The sequence below is a fragment of the Ceratotherium simum genome, chromosome 13 (assembly GCF_057802395.1).
Source record: "Ceratotherium simum simum isolate JZ-2026a chromosome 13, ASM5780239v1, whole genome shotgun sequence".
Lineage (NCBI taxonomy): Eukaryota > Metazoa > Chordata > Mammalia > Perissodactyla > Rhinocerotidae > Ceratotherium > Ceratotherium simum.
Window position 1 is genome coordinate 36,363,887 of NC_141912.1, and position 19,587 is coordinate 36,383,473.

The following is a 19,587-nucleotide window of genomic DNA, read 5'->3' on the forward strand; positions in this document are numbered from 1 at the left end:
CATACTTTTTTTTTTCAAAGCTTGAAAAATGACATTTACTTTATATGGAACTGTAAATAGAGTTACCTTTGCATAGAACACAATGTAGAAATTAGATATATGGTACCTAGTTAGTATAATCACTCTGAGAATGTCAGTGCTAACATGCAGTGTAACTTATTCTTGACTGTGTTTGTTTCATTTTATTTGAAGTATGTTCCTCTCTGAAAAAAGAGGAACATACTTGAAAAGTCTCTATCACTTTCTTTTCTTAACAATGGCCTTTTATCATAAGGAAAAGTAGCTTGTCTTTGTGATTCTCAGCCTTTTCTCCTCACTCCTGCGTATTAAAGGGATCCTTACTCCCATCTCTGACAGTGGCTCTTTCCTACCATTATTCTCAACTGAGGCAAGGCAGTGGAGTCTTATCAGAATCGGTGAGGAGGAGAGGAGGAGACACATAGTCTTCAAAACTCTTCAAAAATTCTTATCTTTAAGACTAATACTTCTGAAGGATGCGCTGCCCCAATTTCTGAGCTGATGTGGTTTCCCGGAATACTGAAGAACAGAGGAAGGAATCATTGTAATATCTTATTTAAATACATAAGGGCTTGGAAAAGAAGGCCTGCTTGTACCTAGTACCTAGTGATTACAAATAATGTTGAGTTCTGTTTTCTGCTTTCCTTTCCTTCCCTCAGGACTGTTTTCTCCAAGTTCCTCAGGGGCATGCACTATATCTTCCTTTACTTTCAGTTGTTGTTGTTGTTGTTTTATGTAGTGGAAGTGCTTAAGATGTTCTTTTCTTCTCTTTCAAACCCCAGTCCTGTTTCCTTTCCGGTAGCCATTACTTACAGGAAGAGAGGAATTCTCTCCCTCTGTGGCAAGTTAGTTTTCAGAGGATAGGAGTCATTATAGAAAGCTTGTCTTTTTGGTTCAGAGAATAAAATTGGTTCATACTCAGTAAATGTTGATAAAAAAAATTTTTTTTTATGAATTAAAATCAGTACAAGTATGGGTAAGGGTCTGGGATATTAATTTACCTGGTTTTAAAGCTAATAATTAGCCTGCTACAGTTTATGGGTGCTGGCAGAACACACAGGACTCCTGGATCAGAGACAAAGGACTTGATTACTCATGGCCCAGCAAACAGCAGAAGCATATGTTTGCATTGGTTCTCCTTGCCCCCTAAGTCTCATGGAAGTGACATGAATGGGCCCAGATGAATGCCTGCACATGTGTTATAGGAATGGAATATTAAGCTTGGGGAATTCAGTGCTTTTATAGTAGGTGGTATGCAAGCCTGCTCTTTGTCCTGGAGGGGGACATTACTTCATCCCTCAAAGCTGCTCTTTGCAAACACAATCCTGAGAAGTGGCCTGGGTAAGGAGTGGTCAGGGTCATGCGTTTTTGGCGTACCCAGCAAGACATGTAGGAGTATGAGAGACCCATGGTGGAGCAGCTCTCCCAACAGTAAGTACACATGATAGGTAATTAATAGAAATCTTAGAAAGATTTATTATGAAATATTTGCCATACAAAAGGGTATAGAGAGTAATATAATGAACAGCCATACAGTCACCTCCCAACTTGAGAAATAAACATTATCCATACAGTTGAAGTTTCCTGTAGACCCCTCCCCTTGTCCCACAGGTAAGCACTTTCCTGAATTTGTTATCATGCCAGTGCATTCCTTTGTATCCCTTAATATCATTTGTTTTGCACGTTTATAAACTTCTAAATGTTGCATGTTTATAAACTTCTAAAAAGTTTTTTACTATCATTTAAAAAATTGTTAAAGAGCCTTTTTATATAGTACCATTTTAGGCACTGTAGAAAAAATACCATAAAGATAAAACTCTTGCATGTTGTGATCTTATGGTCCAAGGAAAACCAAAAACACTAAAAACACAGCTTAGTAAAAGGAAAGGATGTGTGTGAAAATATAAAAACTGGTAAACAATATATAACTCTAAAGTCAACTATTTAATCTAATACATGTAAGGGCTAAGGTAAGGCTGGAGGGCTAATACAATTCATTATTGGGATGGAAAATAGTGATCAGGACAGACAGCAACAGTGAGAATTACAGGGATGAGATTCCTCTAGACAATTTGTCATACGAGAGACAGGATTATGCTGTAAGGAACTGGCCTTAAATTGATCCAGCCAAAAAGATGAGAGAAGGGAGCTGGGAGCAGTTAGCCAGCAGGACAATTAGCTAAGAGCTATGTAGGCCCTGCATTCTCTCAGATAACCATTTTGACTAGGAGGGATGGCTAAGACTAAGCCCCTGATCTCAAAAGGCTTAACATCTAATTGTGCAGGGGTGGTTACACAAGGGAGAATCAGAACATCCTAAGGTCCTCTATGATTATGACCTAAATGAGTGATACAGATTCCAGGAATGTAGAAGAAAAGAGTGTAATGTGAGTTGCAGCAGTTAGGGAAAGTAAGCCTCAGTGAGAAGTCTTGAGTTGGGCCTTAAATGGCAGATTGTGATGAGGATGCTCCAGGAAAGGAAGTGAGTCGCAAGAGCCCATGAACAAAGACTGGAGACAGTAAGTGTGGAGTAGTGAGAAGACTGGCCTGTGTGAATTGTTTATATCCAGGCCACCTGAACCTATAGAGTTTCCCATGGTCTGGATTTTGCTAATTGCACAGTTATGGTGCAGTTCAGCAGTTTTCCTCTGTCCTCTGTGTTTCCTGCAAATGAGCAACTGGACCCAGTAGCATGATGAGATTCAGGTTCATTTCCTTTGGCAAGACTTTAGGTGTTCTTTTGTCACACCAGTAAAGGTATGTGTAAGGGTCTGGGGTTTCATTTTACCTTACTTATTAACAAGCCAGTAATTAGCCTGTTACCATTTCATATTCTAACTTCATAGAGCTCCCTCTTCTGTTGTTTCAAATAGTGTTAAAAAATATAATGGCTTGCTTTCTGAGATAGCCTGGTCTTGTTGCCCCCACCCGGCCTACTTTTATTTGGACCATCTCTTGTCTTCATTTCTGCTATCCCTATCTTGCTCAATTTGAATTCCTCTCTCAGCAGTTTCTTCTCAGTGTCGGGGCCCGGTCCTAGGAAGGAGCCTTGGTTAGTTCCGTGAGTTATTAGGGCTAGACTGCTCCAGCTACTTTGGGCCTCACTGAGGACCCCTTTCGGTGGACAAATCCCTCCAGTTTCGATAGCTATTCTCAAATTGGCCCACATTGCTTTTCATGTATTACTTGGTTGTCTTGGAGTTCTCTGTTCTCTGGTCCTTCAGATGCCCTATTGCTTCCCTCTGTGGTGACCTGCACTGCTGCTTATAGCACTCACATCTTGTGGCTGTTGATGTTTTTCCCCTCCTGCTTATATGTGGGAGTTTATGAGGACGCTTTATCTTCCAGTTTTGGTTTAACTGTTATCCATGGCCTTTTTGTGTTGCTGTCTAGTTGCTCTGATTTTATGTGGGGATTCAGAAATATCAAAAGACTATGTTGCCACTGCTTACAGCCATTTCTCCAGAATCCACATTGGAGATTCCTGAGTAGAAAGATGACACAGTCATGAATAGAATGATGGGTCTCACCTAACATCTTATGTGGCATAGAGACAGGGTGGTCATTAGTCAACATTTGTTCTTTAATTTTTTTTTTTGCTGGGAAAGATTCGCCCTGAGCTAACATCTTTTGCCAGTCTTCCTCTCTCTCTCTCTTTTTTTTTCTCCCCAAAGCTCCTGTACATAGTTGTATATTCTAGTTGTAAGTCCTTCTAGTTCTTCTGCATGAGCTGCCACCACATGACAGACAAGTGGTGTGGTTCTGCGCTCTGTGCAAATAATAGCTTCTTATGATCGCTCTTTTCAGGTTCACTAAGAATCTTTCCCCGGACAAAATCAATTTGAGCACCCTGAAAGGGGAGGGTCAACTGACCAACCTGGAGCTGGATGAAGAGGTTCTGCAGAATGTGCTGGAGCTGCCCACCTGGTTAGCCATCACTCGGGTCTACTGCAACAGGGCCTCCATCCGGGTGAGAATGGGGGTTAGAGTGCTGTTGGCTTTCTTTGGCCAGCAGGCCTGCTTTCTTGAGGGGTGGCTCCCATAGTCCTGAGTCTTGGCTTTTCTCTTTCAGATCCAGTGGACAAAGTTGAAGACACACCCAATTTGCTTGGTAATGGCCTTTCTTGATTGCAAATAATCAAATGGGATGGCTGGGATAGGGTTTTAAAAGATCTGAGAGAAGACGGGGAGGAGTCCTGATAGACTGCCCCTTTTGGCAGTGGTGGTTGCTTCTGTCTGGCTTGTGAGCTTCTCTCTGAGACAGAGTGACTGTTGTCTGGGCTTCTTCTGGAACTGCTGTGCAGTATAGCAATTAGCACTGAGACATAAGACCCAGAAGTCCTGAGTTATTTTTTTTTTTTTGGACAAGTTTTGCCCAGGTTCTGTCTTTAGATTTCCTTTGGAATCCTGACAAAGGAAAAATTAGCAGTTTAGTTCCTGTTGACTACTGGTTGATTATCAGCTGAAAGCCCTTCAGGAACTGATTGATGCCTATCTTTATCCCAAAGACTGGAATCCCTAGGAATAGTAACATCTCTGTAACTTGAATTTGTGTTTTAATTTTCCGCTATGAGCTAATCCCGTGCTTGTCATGGAGTTCTGCCGCTAATTGAAATGGAAGGGGGAAGATGAGGCCTTTCCTCACAGTTTGATTTGTTCATTCACTCATTTGACAAACATTTGTCTGCCCACTGTGGGTACAGCACTTAATTAGGCATTGGTGCACACAGATGAATAAGACACAGTCTGTGTTGTATGGGTTTTTGTGCAGATGCTTAGCTCTCCATGGCTTTTATTTCAGTGTCTGGATAAGGTAGAGTTGGAGATGAAGACGTGTGAGGAGCCTCGGCCCCCCAATGGACAGTCTCCCATTGCCCTCGCTTCAGGACAGAGGTTAGTTGCTTTAGGCCCTGTTATTTCCAACATATTAACTGGTCCAGATTACTGTATAGTTAAAAAATAAAAAATTTTATTATGGAAATTTTCAAACATATGCTAAAGTAGAGAGAATAGTGTAATGAGTCCCCATGCACCCAAAATCCAACTTCAACAATTATCATCATTTTGCCATTCTTTTTTCACTTTTCTCCTGTCACTGTGACACAGTGTGTGTGTGTGTGTGTGTGTGCGTGCGTGCGTGTGCGTGTGCGCCAAAGTACTTGAAAACAATTCCTGGACACCATATGATTCCACCTGTACATGTCATGTATTGTTAACAGACAAGAATTGTGAAGAAAGAACCTCCCCCCGACAATACTATTATCACAGTCAGTAGAATTAGTAGGAATTTCTTAGTGTCATCTAATACTTATTTCATATTCAGATTTCCTAAATTGTCTCTAAAATATTTTTTTACAATACAGTGTGGATCCAAAGAGCTCCATGTATTACATTGGGGATATGCCTTTTAATTTTTTTTTGGTGAGAAAGGTTGGCCCTGAGCTAACATCTGTTGCCAGTCTTCCTCTTTTTGCTTGAAGACGATTGTCACTGAGCTAACATCTGTGCCAGTCTTCTGTTTTGTATGTGGGATGCCACCATAGCATGACTTGATGAGTGGTGTGTAAGTTCACACCTGGGATCTGAACCTGCGAACCCCAGGCTGCTGAAGTGGAGTGTGTGAACTTAACCACTATGCCGCTGGGCCACCCCCTGGGGATATGCCTTTTAGAGCTATTTAATTCTAAACAATCCCCCACCTCACACTTTTTAACATACCATTTATTCTTTGTAGAAACTGGATTATTTTTCTAAAGAATTTCCTGCATTTTGTATTTTGGCTGATTGTGACCTCAAGATGTCATTTAAAATGTTTCTTGGGCTGGCCCCATGGCCTAGTGGTTAAGTTTGGTGTGCTCTGCTTAGGTGGCCTGGGTTTGGTTCCCTAGTGCAGACCTACACCACTCGTCAGGGGCCATGCTGAATGGCGACCCACATACAAAATAGAGGAAGATTGGCACAGATGTTCGCTCAGGGTGAATCTTTCTCAAGCAAAAAGAGGAAGATTGGCAACAAATGTTAGCTCAGGGTGAATCTTCCTCAGCAAAAAATAAAATAAAATGTTTCTTGTTTAATCTGATAGTTAGATTTAAAGGCTTGATTTGATTCAATTGTTTTGTTTTCTTGGTAAGAATACTTCATAAATGGTACGATGTATTTCCTATTCTAACATATTGGGAAGCACGTAATGTTCCTTTGATTAAGATTAATCAGTGGATTCAGGTGATGTTGGCCTGATTTATCCATTAGGATAAGTTCCTCATCTACCTTTCACCTCATGGTTTAAGGACCACTGATGATAGTTGTCTAGATCTGTTATTTCATTGTGGGGTGCAAAATAGGGATTTTATAATTCTTTTCTTCCTATTGCATTTATTAGTTGTGATTTTCTAAAGATTTTATTTATTCATTTTTTCCCCCCAAAGCCCCAGTAGATAGTTGTATGTCGTAGGTTCACATCCTTCTAGTTGCTGTACGCGGGACTCGGCCTCGGGTTGGACGGAGATGTGGTGCCTCGGGGCGCACCCGGGATCCGAACCCGGGCTGCCAGCATCAGAGCGCGCGCACTTAACCGCTAAGCCACGGAGCCGGCCCAGTTGTGATTTTCTATAAGGAACTTTCTTTCACCAACTATTTAATTACCTTGAAATACAGTTGGTACAGGAATTTCAGGATGAATGCTCGATTCTTTACCTTTGTTTATCAAATTTAAGAATTATGAGTTGAGGGCCGGCCCCGTGGCTTAGTGGTTAAGTGCGTGCGCTCCGATGCAGGCGGCCCGGGTTCGGATCGCGGGCGCGCACAGACGCACTGCTTCTCTGGCCATGCTGAGGCCGCGTCCCACATACAGCAGCTAGAAGAATGCGCAACTATGACATACAACTATCTACTGGGGCTTTGGGGGAAAAATAAATAAAATTATTAAAAAAAGAATTATGAATTGACACCCTAATAGTCTCCAAAGAGATTTTTTTGGGAGGGTGGAGAGGGTGAAGGAGGCTTATCAATTTGAATTCATGGATTTTTTTTGACAGGTTTATTAAGGTATAATTGACATAAAATAGACTGCACATGTATAAAGTGTACAATTTAGTGCCGGCCCTGTGGCTTAGTGGTTAAGTGCACGCGCTCCGCTACTGGCAGCCCGGGTTTGGATCCCGGGCGCGCACCGACGCACCACTTCTCCGGCCATGCTGAGGCCACGTCCCACATACAGCAACTATGAGGCTGTGCAACTATGACATAGAACTATCCACTGGGGCTTTAGGGAAAAAAAAAGGAGGAGGATTGGCAATAGATGTTAGCTCAGAGCTGGTCTTCCTCAGCAAAATAGGAGGATTAGCATGGATGTTAGCTCAGGGCTGATCTTCCTCAAAAAAAAAAAAACAAAAAAATAAAGTGTACAATTTGATAAGTTTTGGCATATACATACACACAGTCAAGATAATGAACATATCCATGACTGTCATACATTGTTGTTCTCCTTTGTATTCCTTCCCTTCCCTTTCCCACCCCCCTATCCACAGACAAACATTGGCTTTCTGTCACTATAGATTAGTTTGCATTTTCTATAATTTTATATAAATGGAATCATGTAATATGTACTATTTTTTGTCTGGCTTCTTTTTTTTTTTTTTTTTTTTGTGAGGAGACCAGCCCTGTGCTAACATCTGCCAATTCTCCTCTTTTTCTGCTGAGGAAGACTGGCCCTGGGCTAACATCTATGCCCATCTTCCTCCACTTTATATGGGACGCCGCCACAGCATGGCTGGCCTAGCAGTGCATTGGTGCACGCCTGGGATCTGAAGTGGCGAACCCCGGGCTGCTGCAGCGGAGCGCAGGCACCTAACCGCTTGCGCCACCGGGCCGCCCCCTTGTCTGGCTTCTTTTATTCAGTGTAATTATTTTGTGATTCACGCATGTTGTTGAATGTATCGGTAGTTCATTCCTTTTATTGCTGAGTATTAGTCCATTGTGTGGATAGATCACAACTTGTTTATCCATTGACTTGTTAATGGATATTTTATTTCCAGTTTTTGGATATTGTGAATAATGCTGCTGTAATCATTCATATACAAGTTTTTGTGTGGTCATGTGCTTTTATTTCTCTTGGGTAAATGTCTAGAAATGGAATGGTTGGGTGGTATGGTAGATGTGAATTTAACTTTTTAAGAAACTGTCCTAACTTCTCTAGGGTGGTTTACCACTTTACATGCTTTTACATTTAATTTTTTTTACATCCTACCTTTACGTTTACTTTTTAAATATGTTTGTTGTATGTCATGCCTTTACAATCATTATTCTTTTTGATGTTCAGATGTCCCCATCTTTGGCTAGTGAGAGCCTTTCAAAGTTACCTCCTGTGTCCTTTGGACAAGACCCCAGTAATCTTCCTGTTTTTAGATGGAACAAGGGCTTTCAGGCTTCTCTTATACTTGCTTCAGACCTGAAATCAGACATTTCTCCAAGGAACGCTGATTCTTTTTAGTGAGAAATGCTATTTAGAGACAATGGTCTGGGCAGAATTGTATTCACTGAGTTGTCTTTGCTTTAAGGCCTTTTTAGTGTTCAGTTCTAGGGAAAAGGTATTTTTAATAAAGAAAAATAAATCATGACAATATCTTGATATTTCTCCAATTCAAATTAAAAAAAGAGGATTTTAAGTTAATTTTTTAGATTTAATATTTGTATTTTTTATTCATATGCTGAATCTTGGTTCCTAACAACAATAATATTAAAAATGATTTACTTTTTTGATAGTTTCAAAAAAGAGCAAAACCAATATTATAACTATCAATAAGACTACAGTGGATTTCTCTATGTGTGTATGTGTGTTTTCATCTTATGATATATCCCATTAAGAATGTATGGTCAAAATACTGTGTTTTAAAGTCACTTGAAATCATTCTTTATATGGTTGGGTACCAATTTGACATACAGAAAGGTTCATTTGTTTCAGTTTTTTTTTTTTTTAAAGAAAGCTTTCTTTTTTTTTTTTTTTTATAATTTTATTTATTTATTTTTTCCCCCAAAGCCCCAGTAGATAGTTGTATGTCATAGCTGCACATCCTTCTAGTTGCTGCATGTGGGACGCGGCCCCAGTATGGCCGGAGAAGCGGTGCGTCGGTACGTGCCCGGGATCCGAACCCGGGCTGCCAACAGCAGAGCGCATGCACTTAACCGCTAAGCCACGGGGCCGGCCCTCAGTTTTTTTTTAAAGACAAGTTTTTTTAGAGCAGTTTTAAGTTCACAGTAATAAGAGGAAGCTATAGAGATTTCTCGTATATCCCCTGCCCTCACACATGCATAGCCTCCCCCATTATCGATGTCCCCCAGCAGAGTGGTACATTTGTTACTATAGATGAACCTACATTGACACATTGTAATCACTCAAAATATAGTTTATATTACGGTTCACTGTTGGTGGTACATTCTGTGGGTTTGGACAAATGTATAATGACATGTATTCACTGTTACAGTATCATACAGTGTATTTTCACTGCCCTGAAAATCCTCTGTGCTTCACCTATTCATCCTTCTCCCAACCCCCAAACCCTGGCAACCAGTGATCTTTTCACTGTCTCCATAGTTTTTCATTTTCCAGAATGTCATATAGTTTGAATCATACAGTATGATTCCATCTTTTTAGATTGGCTTCTTTCACTTAGTAATATGCATTTAAGATTTCTCTGTGCCTTTTCATGGCTCTATAGCTTGTTTCTTTTTAGCGCTGAATAATATTCCATTGTCTGGATGTACCACAGTTTATTTATTCATTCACCTGCTGAAGGACATCTTGGTTGCTTCCAAATTTTGGCAGTTATGAATAAAGCTGCTATAAATGTCCACGTGCAGGTTTTTCTGTGGACATAAGTTTTCAACTCCTATGAGTAAATATGAAGGAGTGTGATTGCTGGATCATATGGTAAGAGTATGTTTAATTTTGGAAGAAACCGCCAAACTGTCTTCCAAAGTAGCTGTCCCATTTTGCATTCCCACCAGCAGTGAATGAGAGCTCCTGCTGCTCCACATCCTTGCCAGCATTTGGTGTTGTCAGTGTTTTGGATTTTGGCCATTCTAATAGGTATGTAGTGGAATCTCGTTGTTTTAATTTGCATTTCCCTGATGACACATGATGTAGACCATTTTTTCATATGCTTATTTGCCATCTGTATATGGATCAGCCCTGAGCTAACATCCATGCTAATCCTCCTCTTTTTTTGCTGAGGAAGACCAGCTCTGAACTAACAACCATGCTAATCCTCCTCTTTTTGCTGAGGAAGACCGGCTGTGAGCTAACATCTATTGCCAATCCTCCTCCTTTTTTTCCCCCAAAGCCCCAGTAGATAGTTGTATGTCATAGTTGCACATCCTACTAGTTGCTGTATATGGGACGCGGCTTCAGCCTGGCCAGACAAGCGGTGCATAGCTGCGCGCCCAGGATCCGAACCCGGGCCGCCAGTAGCGGAGCACGTGCACTTAACCACTAAGCCACGGGGCCAGCCCTGTATATCTTCTTTGATGAGGTGTCTGTTAAGGTCTTTGGCCCGTTTTTTAAATTGAGTTGTTTGTTTTCTTATTGTTGAGTTTAAAGAGTTCTTTGTATATTTTGGATAACAGTCTTTTATTAGATGTATCTTTTGAAAATATTTCCTCCCAGTTTGTGGCTTCTCTTCTCATTCTCTTGACACTGTCTTTCACAGAGCAGAAGTTTTTAATTTTAATGCAGTCCAGCTTATCCATTATTTCTTCCGTGGATTATGCCTTTGGTGTTGTATCTAAAAAATCATTGCTATATCTAAGGTCACTTAGGTTTTTCTCTTATGTTATCTTCTAGGAGTTTTATATCAGTTTGTTTTTAGTTTCAAAATTGTTTTTAAATTTATTTTTTAACTACGTAAAATTACATAGTTTCAAAGTTAAAACTGTAAAGCAAGGTATGTTATATGTATGTATGTTTGTGTTGTCCCCACTCCCTCTCTTACACAAAATGTAGCATACCATAAACACTTTCCCCATTTCTTTTTTCTTTTAAAAGTATATCCTAGAGATCACTCCATAGAAGCACATAGGGAGATATTCCTTATTCCTTTTTGCACCTGCAGAATACTCAGAATGTTTTATGGAGGCATCATAGTTTATATAGCCAGTTCTCTATTGATAGATATTTGAATTATTTCCAGGTTTTTTGCTGTTACAAATAGTGCAGCAATAAATGACTTTGTTCATAAGTCACTTAGTATTTTTCAGCATATTTTTAAAAACAGCCTTAATGAGCTGGCCCCGTGGCTTAGCAGTTAAGTGCGTGCGCTCCGCTCCTGGCGGCCCAGGTTCGGATCCCGGGCACGCATGGACGCACCACTTCTCCAGCCATGCTGAGGCCATGTCCCACATACAGCAACTAGAAGGATGTGCAACTACGACATACAACTATCTACTGGGGCTTTGGGGAAAAAAAGGAGGAGGATTGGCAATAGATGTTAGCTCAGAGCCGGTCTTCCTCAGCAAAAAGAGGAAGATTAGCATGGATGTTAGCTCAGGGCTGATCTTCCTCACAAAAAATAAATAAATAAATAAATAAGTAAAATAAAAACAGCCTTATTGAGAACATTCACATACCATAGATTTATCCATTTGAAGTGTACAATTCAATGGGTTTTAGTATATACACCAGGTTGTGTGACCATCACTACAATCAACTTTAGAACATTTTTTTTTTTAATTTTAGAGCATTTTTATCACCCAAAAAGAAAGCTTAACCTTTTTTTTTTTTTTTTTGGTGAGGAAGATTGGCCCTAAGCTAACATCCATTGCCAGTCTTCCTCTTTTTGCTGAGGAAGATTAGCCCTCAGCTAATATCTGTACCCATCTTCCTCTACTTTGTATATGGGACACTGCCACAGCATGGCTTGATGAGTGGTGCATAAGTCCACCCCCGGGATCCGAATCTGCGAACTCCAGGCCGCCGAAGCAGAGCACGTGAACTTAAGCACTGTGTCACCCTCTGTCTATTAGCAGTCACTCCCCATTCTCCCCTGCCTTAGCCCTAGGCAGCCATTAATCTGCTTTCTGTATCTGTTGTGATCATTTCATATAAATGGAATCGTATACTATGTGGTCTTTTGTGACTGGCTTCTTTCACTCAGCATAATGTTTTCAAGGTTCAGCTATGTTGTAGTATGTATCAGTACCTTTTATCTTTTTATCGCTGAATTATATTCTACTCTATTGTGGATATATCACATTTTATTTTTATCTATTCATTAGTTGATGGACATTTGGGTTGTTTCCACTTTTGTTACTAGCATATCTTGGGGGAGATTCCTGAAGTGGGACTGCTGGGTCAAAGGGCAAATGCATAGACATTGCTAAATTCTCCTCCATAAGGATTTTATAATTTTGTTTCTATCAGCGATGTGTAAGAATTCTTGTTTTCCTTGCAAATCAAAAATATAATGAGATATCACCTCACACCCATCAGAATGGCTATAATTAACAAGACGGGAAACAACAAGTGTTGGAGAGGATGTGGAGAGAAGGGAACTCTCATACACTGTTGGTGGGAGTGCAAAGTGGTGCAGCCACTATGGAAAACAGTGTGGAGATTCCTCAGAAAATTAAGGATAGAACTACCATATGATCCAGCTATTCCACTGCTGGCTATTTATCCAAAGAACTTGAAAACACCAATGCATAAAGATACATGCACCCCTGTGTTCATTGCAGCGTTATTCACAATAGCCAAGACTTGGAAGCAACCTAAGTGCCCATCAAGGGACGAATGGATAAAGAAGATGTGGTATATATACACAATGGAATAATACTCAGCCATAAGAAACGATGAAATCCAGCCATTTGTGACAACATAGATGGACATTGAGGGTATTATGCAAAGTGAAATAAGTCAGAGGGAGAAGGTCAAATACCATATGATCTCACTCATTAAGTAGTAGATAATAACAACAACAAAACAAACGCATAGCGACAGAGATTGGATTGGTGGTTACCAGAGGGGAGCGGGGGAGAGGGGAGGGCGAGGGGGATAATTAGCCACATATGTGTGGTGATGGATTGTAATTAGTATTTGGGTGGTGAACATGAAAACATGATGTAATCCATGCATAAATAGAAGTATAATGATGTGCACCTGAAATTTATACAATGTTATAAACCAATGTTACTGCAATAAACAAACAAACAAACACACAAAAGAATTCTTGTTTTCCCAAAACCTTGCCAATATTGAGAATATTGTCAAACTTCAGGATTTTGGCCTAATCTGATAGATGACACGTGGAATTTCAGTGTAGTTTTTTGGTAAGTTGTATTGAAGTGTAATATATTGAACCGTACCGATCAGAAGTATATAGCTCAGTGATTCTTTACAAAGTTAACACATCAAGAAGCAGACTACTTGCAGAATCCCAGAAGCCTCTTGTGCCCTTTCTAGTCATACCCACCCCCAAGGATAACTTTTTTCCTGATTTTTAACACCATACATTAGTTTTCCATATTTTAAAATTATATAAATGTAATTATATAGTATGTTGTCATTTGTGTCTAGCCACTTTAGCTCAATATTTTGTTGGTGAGAGTCATCTGTGTTGCTACATGTATTTGTAGTTCATTCATTCTCATTACTGTATATTATTCCATCACACGCCACAATCTGTCCTTTCTGTTGTAGACAAACATTTGGTTTGTTTCTAGTTTCTGGCTACTAAGTATACTGTTGCTATATGGAACTGTTCTCTATCACAACTGTGGTGGTCTATACATGACTCTGTGCGTTTGTCAAAACCCTAGACCTGTACACCACAAAGAATGAATTTTTCTGTATGTGAGTTAAAAATATGTAAGAAAAAAGAATAGTGCTGTTATGAACGTTCTTATACATATCTCTTGGTGAATGTATGTACATATTTCTGTTTTATATATACCTGGCAGTAGAGTTGCAGGGCCCTGGGCTGTGCATATGTTCTACTTTAGTAGATACTGCTAGACAGTTTCCAGAGTGCTTGTACTACTTTTTGCACTAGCAGCGCATAAGAGTTCCAGTTGCTAGTACATAGAATTGTCTATCTTTCTATTTTAGCCATCTGATAGGGGTGTAGTTGTATCACGTTATGATTTTAATTTGCATTTTCTTGATGATTGGTTTACTGGAATTTTGGATATCCTCTTTCATAAAGCATTGATGTGAGTGTTTTACCCATTTATCTTTTGGATTGTTTGTCTTTTTCTTATTAATTTGTAGAAGTTCTCAATATATTCTGGAAACAAGGCTTGGTTACATACATGTATTACAAATATCTTGTACTCCGTGGGTTCACTGTCACTCTTAATTTTTTTTTTATTGAACAGAAATGGTTAATTCTAATGTAGTCTAGTATATCTATTTTTCCCTTTATGGTTAGCACTTTTTGTATGTTGTTTAAGGAATCTTTTCCTATCCTAAGGTATGAAGATATTTCCCTATGTTTTCTTCTAAAAGCTTTATTTTTTGACCTTTTAGATTTAGATCTATAATCAATCTTGAAACTATTTTTTTTTGTTTGATGTAAGATAGGGGTCAATATTATTTTTTTCTCTTTATGGATATCCTTATATTGACCATGCACCATTATTGAAAAGACCATCTTTTCCATGTTGCGCTGTCACCTTTGTCATAAATCAAGCGTCTCTTAGTGTAGTTTTGATTTATGAGTGGGGTTGAACATCATTTTGTTTAGTATCTATTTGCATTTATTTTTCTGTGAATTGTCCATACTTTACCCATTCTTATTGGGCTGTTGGTCATTTTCTTCTCAGTTTTTTGAAGCTCTTTATATATTAGAGATATTAGCCCTTTGTGATATAAATTGCAAATATATATATGTATTTTTTTTAGTTTGTAATTTCCACACCTTCTTTTTATCTCTTGTAATAAGAACTGATTTCACCTACATGTCAGGAGTGTCTGTGTTTTCCACATCCGGAAGGACTGTAAGATGGCCTTTATTCCTCTCCTGCCGTTTCTGACCTCTCACTGTGGGAGTACAGCTGTGCTCTTTGGGCAGCATTTGACAGGGTAAAGGTGGGACTGTTCGTGACTAGACTTCACAGTATTAAACCTCTTGCTCACCTGGCTGTACTACTGTCCTCTTTCTACTACTTTTGCAGAGTACGCTCTGTCTTTGAAGATTTTATATAAACCTAGTAGTTCCTTTCTGTAGTTATACCTCCCCTCACAGGCAATATTCAAATATTTATTCAGGTAGTTTATGGACTGTAAAAAGGTTTTTCAATTTATCTTTCTAATAAGAGGGAGACTGTTTCTAGGTTCAACTCTTTTTCTTTTATTCCTTTAAAAAAAAATCCCATTAAGAAGAGTACTGTAGGGCCGGCCCCGTGGCTTGGTGGTTAAGTGCTCGCGCTCCGATGCTGGTGGCCCGGGTTCGGATCCCGGGCGCGCACTGAGGCACCACTTCTCCGTCCATCCTGAGGCCGAGTCCCACATACAGCAACTAGAAGGTTGTGCAGCTATGACATACAACTATCTACTGGGGCTTTGGGGGGAAAAAATAAATAAATAAAATCTTTAAAAAAAAAAAAAAAAAGAAGAGTACTGTATCATTATAAAAAATTTTAGAAATTTAAAAAATACAAGAAAGTAGAAATGGGAGGAGAGAAATAAAGAAAAAAAAATCCACAGTTCTAGCACCCAAAGACTGGCATTGTTGGTAGTCTTATCTGATGTCCTCCAGTATAAAGAGTGTGCATGAAGTCTCACATGATTCTGAACACTGGTCTCCTTCATTTGTTGTAGTGAGTATGGCTTTGCCGAGAAGGTGGTGGAGGGCATGTTCATCATCGTCAATTCTATCACCATCAAGATTCACTCCAAGGCCTTCCACGCTTCTTTTGAATTGTGGCAGCTCCAGGGCTATAGTGTCAACCCCAACTGGCAGCAGAGTGACCTCCGCTTCACCCGCATCACCGACCCTCACCGAGGAGAGGTGACAGCCCTAGGATTGCAAGAGGAGAGAATAGGGGGATTCAAAGTAGGACTAATTCTGGGGCCGGCCCGGTGGCGCAAGCGGTTGGGTGTGCGCGTTCTGCTGCAGCGGCCCAGGGTTTGCTAGTTCGCATCCCAGGCGCACACCAACGCGCCGCTTGTCGGGCCATGCTGTGGCGGTGTCCCATATAAAGTGGAGGAAGATGGGCATGGATGTTAGCCCAGGGCCAGGCTTCCTCAGCCGAAAAAAAAAAAAAAAAAAAGAGGAGGATTGGCAGATGTTAGCTTAGGGCCAATCTTCCTCACAAAGTAGGACTAATTCTTAAAGGATATTATTTCTACTTTGGCAATTTCTTCCAATGCTCCCTCATTCCTGGGAAGCCAAGAATCCCTTCTGTCCAGTGTTACTGCTATGTCCTTTCCTCAATTGTGGACCTCTGATCCACTGCCTTCTATCGGTAGGATCCCAACTGAGAATGGTGGGAGTCTCTGCCTTGCCAGTCTTTTCCCCTTGGACCTTCCTGTCACTTGATTAATTTCATCCATAGAATTAAGGGATTTTACTTTTCTCTTTCTAGGTTTTAACATTTAAGGAAATAACTTGGCAAACACTTCGAATTGAGGCAGATGCTACAGACAATGGTGATCAGGACCCGGTCACCACTCCACTGAGGCTTATTACCAACCAAGGCAGGATCCAAATAGCCCTCAAGAGAAGAGTGAGTGTGTTCTCTGTCCTCGTGAAAACTTCCATCTTTTATTCTCCTAGACAGCCTGGGAGTTGGTATTCCCTCTTTTTTGAATATTATTGGCCCCTGGAATGACAGATGAAAGGAGAGGGCCTGCAATTTAGTGTTGCACAGTATCCACCAGTGAGAGAACATTTCCACCACCCTGTCATCTTACTTTTAGAAACCACAATTTTTACCCATATGTCAGGACACTGACATAGGTACCTGGCAGTTGACTTTCGCTGCTTCTTGTTAATCACAGAAAACTTTAGTAGTTTTGTAAGAAATTGACTCTCCAAAGTGCTGGGGATTTCACATGTTGGGGATTGAAAAGCCATGTCTGAAATTGATTGGGCAATCATCACTTTGAGGAGTTGGAATGATACCAGATATTGAACCCCATGTTCTCTGTGGCCCTTTCAGACCAAAGATTGCAATGTCATAGCCTCCAAGCTGATGTTCCTGTTGGATGACCTGCTCTGGGTGCTAACTGACTCACAGCTCAAGGCTATGATGAAGTATGCAGAGTCGCTGAGTGAGGCCATGGAAAAGTCAGCCCAGCAGAGAAAGAGCCTGGCCCCTGAACCTGTACAGGTTAGAGGCAGAACAGATACCTTTGGTGGAGCTGGGGAGATGGTAGGCCAGATGTAATTCATACCTACATAGGTGGAGTCTAGACTTTCATAGGCTTATTTGGGGGATTTGTCGTTTACTTCTGGATGTGCATAGGCTCTGCCTGTGCCTCTGATTTATTCATTATTCTGTTCATTGGATGCCTCCAGTGTGTTAGGTGTACAGTACCAGCCACTGGAAAGGAAAAGTAGAATAAGCCTCTTGTTCCTGGCCTTGGAACCTCACTGTCTTAAAATATGAACTGTAGACAAGTTATTACAATATGAAGTGATAAGTGCTGTAAGAGAGGTAAACACTGTGCCATGAGAGCACAAAGAAGAGGCATCTAACTACTCGGGCTGAAGGAGGCCGTTTAGGGAAGACTTTCTGGAAGAGATGTTTTAGCATCAGTCACCTAAGTCCTGGGGGGTGAGAGCTTGGAGAGCAATTCAAACCTCAGAACAGTACTCTGACAGTTACTAGGCTAATTATGATTAGAGTTTTTGGAGTTTCGGTTATTTAGGTAGGACAGACCTAAGTGAGCTACCAGGGGAACAGTTATGAGAGGAAAGGGGCATCTTGTTAAATTGTGATTTTATTCAGGCTGAACTGAAGCTTAAAGAAAGCCTGCAACGAACCTTTCTGGATCTGGACTTCTTGTTCTTATCTCTGTCACCTATAGATCACCCCACCTGCTCCCAGTGCCCAGCAGTCTTGGGCCCAGGCGTTTGGTGGCAGCCAGGGCAGCGGCAACAGCAGCAGCAGCCGCCTCAGCCAGTACTTTGAGAAATTTGATGTGAAAGAGTCCTCCTACCATCTGCTCATCTCCCGCCTGGACCTGCACATTTGCGATGATAGCCAGTCCCGAGAGTCAGGTACCTGTGAGGCCTGAGCCTGGGCAGGGTGGTCCATCGCTGCCTTCAGCTCTGGGCAAAGCTTGGGGATGGAGCTTTTCAAGACACTGTGGAGTACTTTGGTTGGCTTCCCTTAGTCACAGTTACTCCTTGGGTCTCAGCCCTGCTGTGGCAGCTCTCTTTCTCTTAGTGTAAGGCAGCGCTGTTCAGCTTTAGGGTGCAGCAGAACCCCCTGTAATAATAAAATACAGATGCCAGGGCTCTCCCCAGACCCCGCTAAATCAGAATCTTCAGGAGTAGAGCCCAAGCAGTGTATACTTTTTTTTCTCCCTAAACTTCTTTGGACAGTGCTGACCACTGGTATAAGCTTTTAGAAAAGTAAATTCAACTGTAGGGAATCTCGGCATTTTCAGATTTTTGAGTCAATTTAAATAATTATTATGTGTAAATGTTCTCTTCCCGAGCAGAGAGGTCATGCTGTGTTCTTGTCATGCTTTTACGTTCTTTAGAGCAATTGATATTACATACACACATATGTTTGTTTATTCAGAATGAAAAAGTAATTGACTCATTTTTTTCCTTCACGAGCCTTGGGGAAGTCACTTAACCTCTTGCTTAACCTCTTTGACTTTCTTCATTTGTGAACTTGAGTTAAATCTTATCTTACTCGTTTACCTCATAGGTTGTTGTCAGGCTCAAATGAGATAATATACTGAATTTGGAGGACCTTAATTATAGGCAAATATTTGGTATTATTATTACTCTGCTGCCTATTCCTTCAGTTCTCTATGTTCTTTCTTTTTTTTTTGTTTTTATTTATTTATTTTCTTCCCCCAAAGCCCCAGTAGATAGTTGTATGTCATAGTTGCACATCCTTCTAGTTGCTGTCTGTGGGACGTGGCCTCAGCATGGCCAGAGAAGTGGTGCGTCAGTGCGCGCCCGGGATCCGAACCCCGGCCGCCAGCAGCAGAGCGCACGCACTTAACCGCTAAGCCACGGGGCCAGCCCTCTACGTTCTTTCTATATGCTCCTTTGCTACCAGCTCTAGGTTTTAGATGCTCTCACATGGTAGATTTTTCTCTTTCTGCCTTATTCTCTCTGGAGGTTATGTTTGCCTCTTAATGAGACCTCAACTCAGTTTCCTTGGGGGAACCTCCCTTTTATTCTTGGGGCACGGAGCAGCATTGCATGTCTTGCTTTGCTATTCCTTGGTCTTAAAGTGACTTTGGCCCTCCTCTGCTCCCACTCCAAGAGACCCCAAGAGGAGCGTAAAGATTGCTTTTGCCACCACAAGAAATAAATTACTCACTGGTTTGCCACTCACTCATTTTCGCAGTTCTTTGCTAAAACTATTATTTTCTTTGGTTATTTCTTC

The 19,587-nt window shown here is 40.8% G+C and overlaps 1 protein-coding gene across 3 annotated transcripts in view; it reads left to right on the plus strand.

The window, feature by feature from the left end:
- Positions 1–19,587, plus strand: part of BLTP3A (bridge-like lipid transfer protein family member 3A) — a 62,022-nt gene that overhangs the window by 18,556 nt on the left and 23,879 nt on the right. For all 3 annotated transcript variants that reach the window (XM_087438477.1, XM_004424242.3, XM_087438476.1), the window contains exons 2-8: positions 3,826–3,988; positions 4,091–4,129; positions 4,820–4,911; positions 15,827–16,016; positions 16,594–16,734; positions 17,170–17,340; positions 18,041–18,233. In XM_087438477.1, coding sequence (XP_087294603.1) covers positions 3,826–3,988; positions 4,091–4,129; positions 4,820–4,911; positions 15,827–16,016; positions 16,594–16,734; positions 17,170–17,340; positions 18,041–18,233 — 989 coding nt within the window. The remainder of the gene's footprint in view (positions 1–3,825; positions 3,989–4,090; positions 4,130–4,819; positions 4,912–15,826; positions 16,017–16,593; positions 16,735–17,169; positions 17,341–18,040; positions 18,234–19,587) is intronic.